General features: G+C 38.9%; 1 protein-coding gene and 1 long non-coding RNA gene across 2 annotated transcripts; both read left to right on the top strand.

Annotated features, from left to right (window-relative positions):
* Nucleotides 1-5106: 5106 nt before the first annotated feature.
* On the top strand, nt 5107-13885 carry LOC134660104 (zinc finger protein 454-like). Its single transcript, XM_063515805.1, has 7 exons — nt 5107-5286; nt 5471-5578; nt 6313-6720; nt 9028-9174; nt 11108-11310; nt 12421-12534; nt 13678-13885. The coding sequence occupies exons 1-7, from the start codon at nt 5173-5175 to the stop codon at nt 13883-13885; spliced, it is 1302 nt and encodes a 433-aa protein (XP_063371875.1). The 5' UTR covers nt 5107-5172.
* On the top strand, nt 11333-11758 carry LOC134660298 (uncharacterized). The gene is made up of 2 exons (XR_010097866.1): nt 11333-11571; nt 11705-11758. It is a non-coding gene; the product is annotated as an uncharacterized LOC134660298 (long non-coding RNA).
* Nucleotides 13886-14385: the final 500 nt, after the last annotated feature.

Genomic DNA, 14385 nt, shown 5'->3' with positions numbered 1-14385 from the left:
GACTACCTCCCTCCCCCTAAACGTGTGATGTAATTAATGGATGACCCCGAAGTGTTACATGAGCGTTGCCAACCCTTTAAAAAACTGTACACTTTTTTGAATAACTCCATACTGTAGACCCTCGGGAAAACCTCGGCAGGGAGCTCATTCCACAGCCGGACCATTTAGGCTTTAGGGTGTGAGGATGAGCACTCTGCCGACTGTTTGATTTGTTTATTTTTGTATATTCAATGCATCAGCAGGAATATACAAACAAAACATGCTAAACTTAACAATTTAAGTTACAACACAGAAAACCAATAAATATGTCCACATATATCACAATTAATTGAATACATCTTAACGAAAAAAAACTTTAACGGGTATTTAAAAATTTGTGCCTAATCTTATATCGCCCGCAGATACGCTGATTGCCGAGCCGAACTTACCCCAGGAACGCCACTACCATATCCAGGGTGCTACTGCGCCGAACTTATCCCAAGGACGCCACTATATTCCTTTTTTCAGTTTAAGAATTTTATAGCCCCAAAAGTAGTGGTAACTTCCCTCCAAAATTAAATTTTGCACTGAATTAGTGTAAGGCCTGAGTGGGCGCTCGAAGCGGAGCGTTCGGCGGGGCGTGCAGCGTGGCGTCGGGCTTACAAGTGATTTGAGCATCGTGCACTAAGGCCGCTCCTATATGCTTGCATTTGTTTAACATGCACGCCGCGCGCCCCGCCCCGCTGCACGCCCAACTCGAGCGTCCACACAGGCCTTACACTAATAGTGCTGTTTACATATTATTGTATAAACAGTAACACTCTTAACTGTCCATCGGTGGACCTTATGCCTTTTGTAATAAGATTTACAAACTGTCAGTTAACAGTGTGGGCGATGGAACCGCAATATTGGATACCATAGGAATTCTAGCATTTCGGAAGAAAAAGTTAGTAACCAATACTTTTGTGGTTAGAAAATTCAAATCTTGAAAAAATGGGGTATATCTACATGAACGGAACAATGCAAGCAACCTATATTGACCCAGAATTTAGCAATAGGTACCGTAAAACTACCCAAACTAGTCCAAAAGTCCCAAATTTGTCTCAAAGTTAACTTAAATGTCTTGAACCAGTGACATTTTTTTATATATTATAGACGGGTCAATCACGAAATACCCACGCACGATAGATTCGTCTATAAATGTGAGTTAATGTGTTCAAAACGCGAAAGTCTTTAATATTATATTATTTAAATGTCGTTCAAAGGCAAAATATTTGTATAATTGGAAGAAAAACTCAAATAAATTAGATTGGTAGGTATTGATATTTAATTACTTATTGAACTTGCAGTACATACTGTGGGTTCAATAAGTAAGTAATATAATATAGTAAATACATATAGTATAGAAGTTGCAGTACGTACTGGACAAAGGTTGGGTGGTTTTATGGTATCTGAAAAAAAATCCACTTTTCTTAAATGTGAAATCTTCTGTGATGTTTATGTAAATGTTACTCAGAATTAAAGCTTTTTTCATTCCAAGAATTTTATACATTTGAGGTTTTTTTTGTGTTATTGTCATACAAAATATATGGAATTATGGTAACACAATACTTAGATTTTTTTAATAGGATCAACAGTGCTCATGATTCTGAGTAGTAAAAAGAATGTAAATCTTTCCTTTCTGAATACAAAATTCTAAATATTATGATAGGTTTGTCAATAATTGCTTTTACCCAACTACAGCTAAACAAGGTGTAGTATGAGAACAGAATGATGATGATCATATTAACATTTTTTTTTTCATGACCATGGATACAGATCATATTAACAGTGATTAAAATGTGCCTAGATTAAGGTAAAGGGTGTATTGCTAAATAAAATGCTTATTCAACATACATAGTGCTTTTTTTTAATAATTGTAACATTCAGTACTTATTGAATAAAAAAGGTTTGCAAATTATTTTCTAGGCTATTGAAATGTGTGCATATATTTTGTGCCTTACTCTTAAAAGCTGCTCTTATTGAACGTGTGAAAACACTCAACAAATATTATGTTTCCATAATATCTATAAAAGGAAAATTCGATGTAAACTTAACATAGGTCCTTCGGAATAATTTCGTGTATGTTTATTAGTCGCTCATAATTATTGGCTAACAGTCTTGACATAAACACGTTACACAAATGAATTATATTAAAAATTGCTAATATTATCACTGATTTTGATAAAATATCTACAAACACTGACTTAATATAAAAGAAATAGACACACAAAGCAGAACAAAAACGTCAAGATATGTGCAAAGAGTAAAGTAAGTATATAGGTAAAGAGAGCCCTCTTGAAGCATTTTATGGAAACTCATTTGAACGCACCATCTCTGATTCTCCGCCGCAACTAAGTATGTTTGTGTGCGTGCACAACTACATATGCATCCATATGTGTACTTTCGTTCTACATAACATAATATTAGGTCTACTTGGGCGGTTTACAAGTCCATTTTTTGTTTGGTTTCTTGTAACAAAAACCTTTCATTGTTTACAAGAAATCAAACAAAAAATGTACTTGTAAACCGCCCAAGTAGACCTAACATTATGTGGAAAAGGTTAATGTTATCAATAATGGAATAAAGAAAAAAACAGAATATTAAATTCAATATGTTTATTGCATACATGTTTTACATCACATTATCGCTAGGAAAGTACAATTTTAGATAAACAATAGAAAAGAAAGCGAGTGTGGTGAAAAAGCATTCACACACAAGAAAATACATGTTAAAAAGAAAATTTGAATAATTTACTATGCACAATACAAGCACATAGTCTAGGCATTGTAGCAGATTTATCGATAGTGGCGTAACTTATCAAAAGTAGGTACTTATTAGATACCTACCACGAAATAAATTTACTCTAAAATAGCGTCCATATTGCACAAAATAACACAGAACTCAACGCACTTTCTGGAGGTTTTCACAACAGGGCATGGCAGGGCAGGGCAGGCATGTGTTTTCATTCGGGCTTTAATCTAATTTCCTCCAGCACCATAACCAAACCATAACGAAGAAAATGGCTCAACCATCACTAAAATATTTTTAATTTACGCTCTTACAGTGACAGCTAAAAAATTGCATGTCTTGGCCATACACCTAGTATTATATACTTAGATGAGCTATACGCGTGCGTCCGTGAGGGACAGAACATACGTAATGCGACCAAATTAAAAACACGTTTTGACGTTCCTGACAACCTACCAAACATAACCTACGTAATTTGGTCGGGTTATTTCAAAAGCGCGTTCTCTGCTACTCATACTAAAAGTTCCATAAGTGCATCTTGTTCGGTCAACTGGCTCCTCGCCCATTTCATCTATATATGATTGTACCTCTATGGTCTTGTTTGTTTTTTTTTTTTAATTTTATGGCCTGGTTACGAGACCTTTAAGCCAATCTATGGTCTTGGCGGTTATGCAAGTGTTGCCAGCATAAACAAACAGTATAATTAAATCACATTTTAACAAAATTCTTATTTTTTCGTGAAATTAATTGAAAATTATAATAATTAAAAATATTAATTCGTACTTATTTTAATTTTAATATTAATGCCACTAAAATTATATGAATTTTATAGTGCCATCTGGTGACGTAGTTTGTGTAATCGGAAGTCAACTTTACGCAATAGTATGTTGTCGGGGGCAAAATATAGAAATCGCCTGCATCTTTACTGACGTTAACTACATTTCTAGTGTCCCCCCCCTGGATATGTGGATCCCAAATGACGTTTCGCACCATTTGCATTGATGATAAAAACGCTTACGTAAATTTTGAGTCGAGATAAATGTTTCGTACAGAAAAGAGCTTAATGTCGTAAGCATTAAGTGTCAAATTTGCAAACATAAGTACCAACACTGTTAAAAAATTTAGTCCGATGGCACTAAACGTAACGTATTTACGTCAAACAACGTCAAACGAGAATAATGAACGAATGGAGTCACTTTGGTACACTTTAATATGTATTACTGTACAGGAAAACCAATTGAAGTAATAAATAAAACAAATTTAATTTAATCGGGAGCTCAAATAAAATTAATTCGTGGTTCAAATTCAAACAAATTAAATTTTTAATTCGTAAGTATACGTCTTTAAATACTAATTTCCTTGAAATAAATTCTACTTACTAAATAACTGTGTATTTAAGATCTACATTTACTCATAGCGCAGGTGCACGGGGACATTTAGATACTGATTGGATTTTTTTTATAAAGTCTACCTATACTTTATAAAAAAAATCCTGTGGTTGTCACTGTGTTCCGACATGTTTAGCATTTACAGTTAGTCGATATAAGCCCTTATTGGTGGTGTATATGTCGGAAACAGGGAAATGGGCCGAATACACAAGTGCCGTTTTGCCTTGTTTAAAACTGCATCACCCCTATCTCTTGCTATAATTAAATAGCAGTCCACTTTGCACGTCGCATAGGTTTTCTTGGAAATCTTGAATTTAAACATAATATTATTTCTTATGAATTCCATATAAAAATATAAAAAAATATTGACCTCACATCGACTCATTAGATTTTTGTTCCTTAACATCCCTTCTTTGGTACTAACAAATTAATTTATTCAAAACCATAAAATTACCACCAGATTACATAAATTATGTAATGCTATCCAAAGAACTAACCGAAAGAAATACATTCCATCCTTTTTCCTTGTTTTATCATTGTTATTTTTACATATTTTAACGGCACATTTCGTAATTGTTGACAACTTCACATTTGAGCGTTTCAAACAAGACTAAACGCAAAAGTGATGCATGATCTGTTTTGACATTACTTTTGTGGGGCCATTTTTGGCGGCTGATTGGGTATCCAGTTATTTATACTATATCAATGTCTACAAACAAATACAACTCAAGTATTTTTGATATTTTCAATACTAGATTCACGTATTATTTTCGCCATCCATCTGTCAATGTCAAAAAAAACCATCAAGGTACAGATAAAATAAACCATCGACTACTAAATCGCATCATTACAACGGTTTAAATAATGCCTCAAACTAACGTACCTATTCTGCGGCGCCATCTTGGATTCACCACATTTGTTGACAGCTAGAGAATCTAGAGATTTGCTTATCAGAGAGCCAACAGTGTAGATTGTACTTCATCAAATATTATTGTAATTATTTAAATAGTTAACAATGGCACCAAAAAAGTGTTGTCACGGGTGTCTTTCTGTCGGAAGACGGTTAGATATAATTGAGGACCACGCAAAACTGTACAATCGGCTGCTGTTGAAGAAATCAGACCATACAGTAAGTTATATGATCCACAGCTATTAAAAATTACGTAAAAAATCAATTCTCGACCCTAAAACGTATTCCTATAAGATTTATTAATTTGTTCGATCTCTACACACACTATTGTCGTACCTTTACAAAATAATTTTAGTCTGGGATCCGAGATTTGTAATTCATAAGTCATTATCTACACTTTCAGGCTAAGAAGTTGATGATGTGTTGGGAATGCCGCCAGATCTTGAAAAACATCCAGACATTCCGTATAAAGATAACACAAGCTCAGAGACTTTTAAGCAATAAATCTTTGGTAAGTGTAACATTACTTGATTACTTACATAATACAATTTTGCCAAAAACTGTTATTTTGATTTCGTTTTATTCGTTATGTTTTTTGTGTAGGTAATAGGTATACCCTTCTTTCTTGTTTCGGTTCTAGGTTATCAACTTATTTTTAACTAGCGACCCGCCCCGGCTTCGCACGGGTAAATCTTAACAAATTATATACCTAAACCTTCCTCAAGAATCACTCTATTGATATGTGAAAACCGCATGAAAATCCGTTCAATAGTTTTTGAGTTTATCGCGAATACAAACAGACAGATGCGGTGGGCGACTTTGTTTTTATAAGATGTAGTGATAACTTGATTTATGATTTTGCTACAGTATGGTTTTTACAAGACCATAATAAAATGGCCTAGGACTTGACTTTAAATGCTCTTAAATAATAATAAATGGGTCAAGCAAGATTTTAAAATTGTTGTTGTTTAGAGATTCCATTTGTACCTAACTACCCTTTAACTACCTACCTATGTGATACTTAGTTTTATATTACGTGGCTTTCCACCACAGAAGGGTCCTTATGCTTCAAGTGCAATAATGTCCCTTTTATCTGAAATTCCAACAGAAATTCTGATAGAATGGTCCTTATTGCACATGAAGCATTATTTCTAGGCCCATTCCATGTTACCCAAGCATTAAACGTTCCCAAGATAGTAGTGTTTTTATAAGTCTATTAAGATGATACTTTCTACACCTTTACAGCCACGAAACTCCCTTTCAAACCTGACTTCATCAAAGAAAATTGATGATTATCACGTAATAATATATGAAGACGAAAAAAATATAACTCCAACTGAAATAGAAGTGCCTGCTGTGAAACAAGAGCGTAGTGAAGATTTCTATGATAAAATTGTAATAAAAAACAATGATATGTATGATATAAAATTGGATGCAATTAAAGAGGAGGTTAAAAATGAAAGTGATGGGTTTGAGGGTGCTGATAATGATGAGATAACAGAATTAGATGAAGTATTAGTTCCTAGTAATTTGCTGGTAAAGAATCCAAAGATAGAGATGGGACATCCAAGGAAGAGACGGGCAGAATTGAAGCAGAAATATAGAACTATTATTTTGGGTGATATTACTGATAAGAGGAATTATTATGATATAGTAAGTAGACAAAATATATTTTGGTAATTAAGTTTGATAGCTGATTGACATAAACACATAAAACACAAAAGAATATTCTTATAAATAAATAAAATATTATAGGACATTCTTACACAGATTGACTAAGTCCCCCAGTAAGCTCATGAATGCTTGTGTTGTGTGTACTCAGACAACGATATTAGATAAAGATAAAGATAAGATAAAAGATAGTTTATTCAAGTAGGCATAATTACAATGCGCTTATGAACGTCAAATAAAGCTAGGTAGACCGGCTCCAACCCTACATCTCTGCCCCGAGAAGATTTAAATCCCCCCGCAATTGGAGGAGGGTATCCCATTATGGGACCGGCAACAAACTCGGCGGGACACATCTTTTCAAAAATAATTACATCTTATTAAATATATATAATATACAAATACATAGAAAACACCCAAGACTCCGGAACAAATATCTCATCACACAAATAAATGCCCTTACTGGGATTTGAACCCAGGACCGCGGCTTCACAGGTGTGGTCACTACCCACTAAGCCAGACCAGTCGTCAAATCAAAACACTGTATCTAATCTAATCTATTTAGGTGAATGAAAAGGCAATATGTTTCAAGTTTACATTTATAATACCTCGAAACTCCTCGCTTCGGGCATACTCGGCTCGGTTCGGCTCAGCATTGCTCTGACCAATTATTAGGGTTCGCACAACTTGACGTCCCTTTGCGTGCACGACCACAGATAAGATAATTACTTGAATTTTGACAACCCTAAATAGCCGAAAGGGATAGTGCTATATATTAGAAAGGGACAGCATGATTCGACCCTGAACCGTTGTCAAACTTTGGCTTTGTAGGAAGTTTCCTTTCTGTACGGTAGTACTAATATTACTTATTCTGTGCTTTTACCAAAATAGATACACTTAATATACACAGAGTCGAATCCATTTAGAACTTAAATTGTGTTAGTACTTACGAGGGGTGTTCAAAATATTCTCGGTATGAGAATGAAAACAAACAAGTACGAAAAGTTTGATATTTTTATTTTTCAATATACTCCCCCCCTATGTTCATACACTTAAAAGATCGATCAATTATTTTTTTTAATCCCTCGTAAAAATATTTTTTATCTTTCGTGTAAAAATGCTCCTCCACTGCCGCCTTCAATGCTTCATCGTCAGAAAATTTATTTCCACGCAGATCCTTTTTAAGATCGGGGAGCAAAAAGAAGTCGCTGGGGGCTAAGTCCGGACTATACGGTGGGTGAGTAACAGTTTTAAACCCACATTCAACAATAGCTGCCTTGGCAATATGAGCAGTATGGACGGGGGCGTTGTCATGCAGAAGCAGAATACCTTTGGTTAACTTTCCTCGCCTCTTTTCTTTAATTACATCCTTTAATTGACGTAGAATGTTAGCGTAGTACTGTCCTGTGATATTTACACCTTTTTCTTTATAATCGATTAGTAATACTCCTTCACAATCCCAAAATATCGTGGCCATGACCTTGCCAGCTGAAGGGATGACCTTGAACTTCTTGGGATGAGCTGAACCCTTAATGTGCCACTGCATGGACTCTTGTTTACTCTCTGGGTCATAATGATGAACCCAGGTTTCATCTCCAGTAACTATTCTTTGCAGCACCTCATCAGGATTTTCACCGCACAGGTCAATAAAATCGGAACAACAAGCTACACGCATGTCTTTTTGAAGCCGAGTCAGCATTCGCGGAACCCATCTTGCACTTACTTTTGACATATTAAGATGGTCATGTATAATATCATGTACGGTACCAATAGAGAGATTGGTTACTTGTGCTATAGATTTTACCTTCACTCGACCATCTTCCAATATAAGTTTTTCCACTTTATCAATATTTTCTTGTGAAGTAGCTACTACAGGCCGGCCAGGTCTAGGGTCATCTTCAATACTCTCCCTTCCGCGTTTAAACTCGCTTGACCACTTTTGAATGGTAGATAAAGAAGGAGCAGACTCACGGTAAACACAATCCATTTCCTCTTTTATGGTTTTTTGATTTTTACCCTGTTTTGTCAAGAATTTTATCACGCATCGATGTTCTAATTTAGTTAACATTGTCAATTCGCACATGATGTTCATGTTTGTTCAGCAATTGCAGAAAAACAAAAGACTATCTCGGTTCGAATTATACTTTTTTTTAATGTCAATTAATAAACCTTAGCGGCCAGTAACGAAAGAAATTTTAGAAGAGGTCGTAAGATATCAATACCGAGAATATTTTGAACGCCCCTCGTATCTACAGCCAGCACTTAGTTGTATTTTTTGTTCATGTATTTCAGGTCAAGATAGACCAGGAGACCGCGATGAAATGGCTCGAGAAGCGAAAGAAACGCACAAGTACCAAGAAGTTCCAGTGTCAACTCTGTTACGCCGGATTCTCACAGCAGAAGTTGTACGACCGCCACCTTACCCTGCTACACGCTCAGGTAATGATTAATACACTTACCTTACCAATAAAGATCTCTATCTCTAAAAAAAAATAACATAGAGGGCACAGTCATAGTCAATTTTGTAGTCACAGCAAATGTACTGTCATCTATCGACACTCGATTAAAACTCAAAATGAAAATGTATAAAACTATCAAAAAAATGTACATTAATGGATAAATGATTTTATTATTTTTATATCATTGCGACCCATGTTCATTCACCGATAGAGTAAGACCAAATAAAGTCTGCAGCGCCAGATTAAAAGTAGTTTTTAAAAATCAGTATGTGACAACACCACAGAAAATGGATAAAATAGTCTTGATACTTGTGAAATTTCTACCATATTTACCGTCTATGAAAAAAATAAGTTATGCATTATGGTTAAATAAATTTAATACCAACTATAGGTGTCACTATATATGTATACATATACTAATATATTGATAAATAATATTGGGAGAATGTGACATTTGGCTTCATCAAAATTATTGAGCTTTTGTAATATCCGTGACGGCCTAGTGGTAAATAGGTACAGAGGGCCTACCGCGAACACCGAAGTTCGCAAATTGCGGGCATCTTTCTCTTTTACTCCCATTAAGGCGTAATTAGATTGACAGAGAAAGATAAAAAACCTATTAGGTGTGTTCAATTTGCTGTGAAACCTTAGTCTAAACCAATATTATATTTTACGTCACCCTAGGCCCGTAAGTGGGCCAAGAAAAAACGTACAACTTTAGACAAACCACGGGCGGTAATTCGTAAAGCCCCAGATCGCATATTTATGGCCCTCACCTTCGGTTCGGGCCACAAACACCTGTGGTCTGGAGCATTTACCAATTCACCTTCCTAGGTATGTAATGTTATAATGTACTAATCTATACATATGGTGCAAGTATTAGGATGTTTCATTCCCCTTACCCGTCATCAACTCCAAATTTTGTAAACATTGTCGTTTATGAGCTTGGATCGCCTCGTGCTGATTTTTTACTAGTGTAAAATTATTCGTCATGCCGAAAAGTAACTCCCGCACGCCGGTTTTGTAAGGTTTCACCATGTTTTTTCCGTTCATCACAAAATTAAACGAATATTTAAATGATTTTGACAAACATATACCCTAGTGAATGACGTTTACTGACTGCTAAAAAACATTGCCATATATAGTCTTTTAATTCGCTGTCAGATTATTGCGCTGCAGACTTTCTTTGGTCTTACTCTACCTAAATGTTAAAATGTTAAAATTGTTAAATATCAAACGGTGTCGTCAACGCCATCTAGCTGATCTAGCCGAGCATAGGCCAAATGTGTGGGCGCCATCTATCCAAGAGTGAATTTTCTTGATTTCCGAGGCACGTTTTTTCCTTAAACTTTATTCATCTTAATAATCTGCACATTTCCCTCGTTTTTTAAAATACCGGGATCCCGGTATTACCTTTAAAAATACCGGTATTGAAAAAAACGTATAAAAAGACGGGATCCCGGTATTTCGGGATCCCGGGATCCCGGTATTGGAAGCCCTACATCTAGCCGAGCATAGGCCAAAGGTGTGGGCGCCATCTATCCAAGAGTGAATTTTCTTGATTTCCGAGGCACGTTTTTTCCTTAAACTTTATTCATCTTTATACAGAGTTACATATATATGTCTTTGCACTTACTAATTAATTACTTACGACAACTGGTCTGGCCTAGTGGTTAGTGACCCTGCCTATGAAGCCGATGGTCCCGGGTTCGAATCCCTGTAAGGGCATTTATTTGTGTGATGGACATTGACATTTGTTCTTGAGTCATGGGTGTTTTCTATGTATATAAGTATGTATTTATCTGTATAAGTATGTATATCGTCGCCTATTACTCATAGTACAAGCTTTGCTTAGTTTGGGGCTACGTCGATCTGTGTAGGATGTCCCCTAATATTTATTTATTTATTTTCAGAGAAACAAATTCGAATGCGACATATGCACCTGCCGTTTCATGGACCGCCGCTTGATGAGACGTCACATAAACGAGCACTTCGTGCAGTATTCGTGCAAGATTTGCGGCCAACAGTTCCCCACACGGTCCCAGCTGTACGTGCACTTCGCGCACGGTCCGCACGGCCGGCAGATGGAGTGCAAGAAGTGCGGGGCGAGGTTCGAGTGAGTACAGTTATATGTAGTACTGCTAGATGTGCGGTCAACAGTTCCCCACGCGGTCTCAGCTGTACGTTCACTTCGCGCACGGCCCGCACGGCCGGCAGATGGAGTGCAAGAAGTGCGGGGCGAGGTTCGAGTGAGTATAGTGTGTATATAGTACTGCAAGATGTGCGGCCAACAGTTCCCCACACGGTCCCAGCTGTACGTGCACTTCGCGCACGGTTCGCACGGCCGGCAGATGGAGTGCAAGAAGTGCGGGGCGAGGTTCGAGTGAGTACAGTTATATGTAGTACTGCTAGATGTGCGGTCAACAGTTCCCCACGCGGTCTCAGCTGTACGGTCACTTCGCGCACGGCCCGCACGGCCGGCAGATGGAGTACAAGAAGTGCGGGGCGAGGTTCGAGTGAGTATAGTGTGTATATAGTACTGCAAGATGTGCGGTCAACAGTATCCCACACGGTCCCAGCTGTACGTGCACTTCGCGCACGGTCCGCACGGCCGGCAGACGGAGTGCAAGAAGGGCGGGGCGAGGTTCGAGTGAGTACAGTGTGAATAGTACTGCAAGATGTGCGGTCAACAGTATCCCACACGGTCCCAGCTGTACGTGCACTTCGCGCACGGTTCGCACGGCCGGCAGATGGAGTGCAAGAAGTGCGGGGCGAGGTTCGAGTGAGTGCAGTTATATGTAGTACTGCTAGATGTGCGGTCAACAGTTCCCCACACGGTCTCAGCTATACATGCACTTCGCGCACGGTCCGCACGGCCGGCAGACGGAGTACAAGAAGTGCGGGGCGAGGTTCGAATTAGTATCGATCGTAATCTATATTTTTATATCCAAGATACTAATGGCACAGTCTATAAAACAATATTACAGCCATCCGTAACAGCCGTCTAGACAGGGTAATCGTGCGGGGTGCGAGGGGCGAGGGGTCGCGCGCACCTGAGCTGCATACATCGCTGTTGTTAATAGCTCGGTCGGTACTACTTACAGGACTAGCGTGTCTTATACTATATCATTGTCTGAGTACCCACAACACAAGCCTTCTTGAGCTTACTGTGGGACTTAGTCAATCTGTGTAAGAATGTCCTATAATATTTATTATTAATTTCCAGTTGCAACAAGTCCCGTGACTTCTTCTCTCACTACCGCGACATGCACGGCCACCCGCAGTGCGACCACTGCGGCATGCGCTGCACCACCAAGAGCAGGCTCGCACGCCACATACTGTAAGTATATCCGTAGCTATATACGAGTAGAATAGAATAGAATATATATACTTAGTTGGTCAAACCAATTTGTCAGTCAGTAAGAACTAGGAAAACTATACTCATCCTTTTCTTTTGGGTGCTAGTACTATATGTTTGAAATGAGACAGTCCTTTGACAAACTATATATCTACTTGCATTAAGCCCCCTCCACACTCGTGCGCGAATCGCGGCGCGATGCCGTGAAGTGAACGCGAGTGCGGAGTCGATTTTCACAGACAGCGAAATCGACTCCACACTCGCGTTCGCGGCTTCGCCCGCGATTCACGCACATAGTCTGGAGGGGGCTTTAGGTTACTCGTATAGTCTAGGATACCACTACAAATTCCTCCAGTGATAAATAGTAGTATCTTTTCAATCATTCACATTCACATCGTTATAATTTCTCTGATTAAGATGAAAATTGTGTGACTTAACTTCAAACTCGGGTAAATCCAGACTCTCAGCAAATATCTACCCTATTGCCTTTACTTAATATCAAAATAGCATAATCTGACAGATGGATTTACCCGACTTTGAAGTTAAGCGATTCAATTGTTATATATTGTTTCTGGCTATGCATAATCTGACCGCAAGTAGGTGCCTACCCTAATATTTTTGTTTTAACCTCCTAAGGCCCAAGGTCCTATCTGTAGTACCTACCTATTCAGTTCGATGTAATTTTAACCATGTTCAATTGGAACAGAGTCGCTTTTGCTTTGTTTCGTTCAATTTTCAAAAAACGCATAACAACTCTATATACTACAGTTTAGGATCGAATTTCAGTGGCAAATTTTGGATGTTTCGTTTGTATGGCTGACCCTAGTAGCACGGTCGCATTTTTATCGTTTATCACCATGCCTGTCACGTTCTAACAAGTATGTAAGTGCGAAAGTGACGGGCATAGTTATAGTCGATAAAAATGGAACCGTGCTGAGCCCGCAGGAGGACATAACGGTATTAATTAGTTTGTACTGTGTATCCACTACTGCATGGACTCTTCCTTATTTGCAATAAAGATATTGAATTAAGTATTGAGTATTGTCTGCCCCATATATGGTGGAACACAACTTGACCGAATTGTATGTAGATCATTTAGGTACAGGTTTGTTCAACCAATTCCAGAATCCGGCACTCGGAGATCCGCTGCAAACCTTGCGACGTGGCCTTCAGCTCGTTTCACGCGCTGACCGTGCACAACCGACGCAAGCACGTGGTCGACACCAGCGAGCGGAACTACTGCGTCGAGTGCGACCTGCAGTTCACGAACAGGTGCATACAGTACGGTAGCAGGTTCACACGCAGCCCTGCGACATGGGCCTCAGCTAGCTGACCGTGCACAACCGACGCAAGCACGTGGTCGACACCAGCGAGCGGAACTACTGCGTCGAGTGCGACCTGCAGTTCACGAACAGGTGCATACAGTACGGTAGCAGGTTCACACGCAGCCCTGCGACATGGGCCTCAGCTAGCTGACCATGCACAACCGACGCAAGCACGTGGTCGACACCAGCGAGCGGAACTACTGCGTCGAGTGCGACCTGCAGTTCACGAACAGGTGCATACAGTACGGTAGCAGGTTCACACGCAGCCCTGCGACATGGGCCTCAGCTAGCTGACCGTGCACAACCGACGCAAGCACGTGGTCGACACCAGCGAGCGGAACTACTGCGTCGAGTGCGACCTGCAGTTCACGAACAGGTGCATACAATACGGTAGCAGGTTCACACGCAGCCCTGCGACATGGGCCTCAGCTAGCTGACCGTGCACAACCGACGCAAGCACGTGGTCGACACCAGCGAGCGGAACTACTGCGTCGAGTGCGACCTGCAG

Source organism: Cydia amplana, chromosome 26 (assembly GCF_948474715.1).
Source record: "Cydia amplana chromosome 26, ilCydAmpl1.1, whole genome shotgun sequence".
NCBI lineage: Eukaryota > Metazoa > Arthropoda > Insecta > Lepidoptera > Tortricidae > Cydia > Cydia amplana.
The sequence above is the reverse complement of the archived record's forward strand: the minus strand, read 5'-3'. Positions and strand labels throughout refer to the sequence as shown.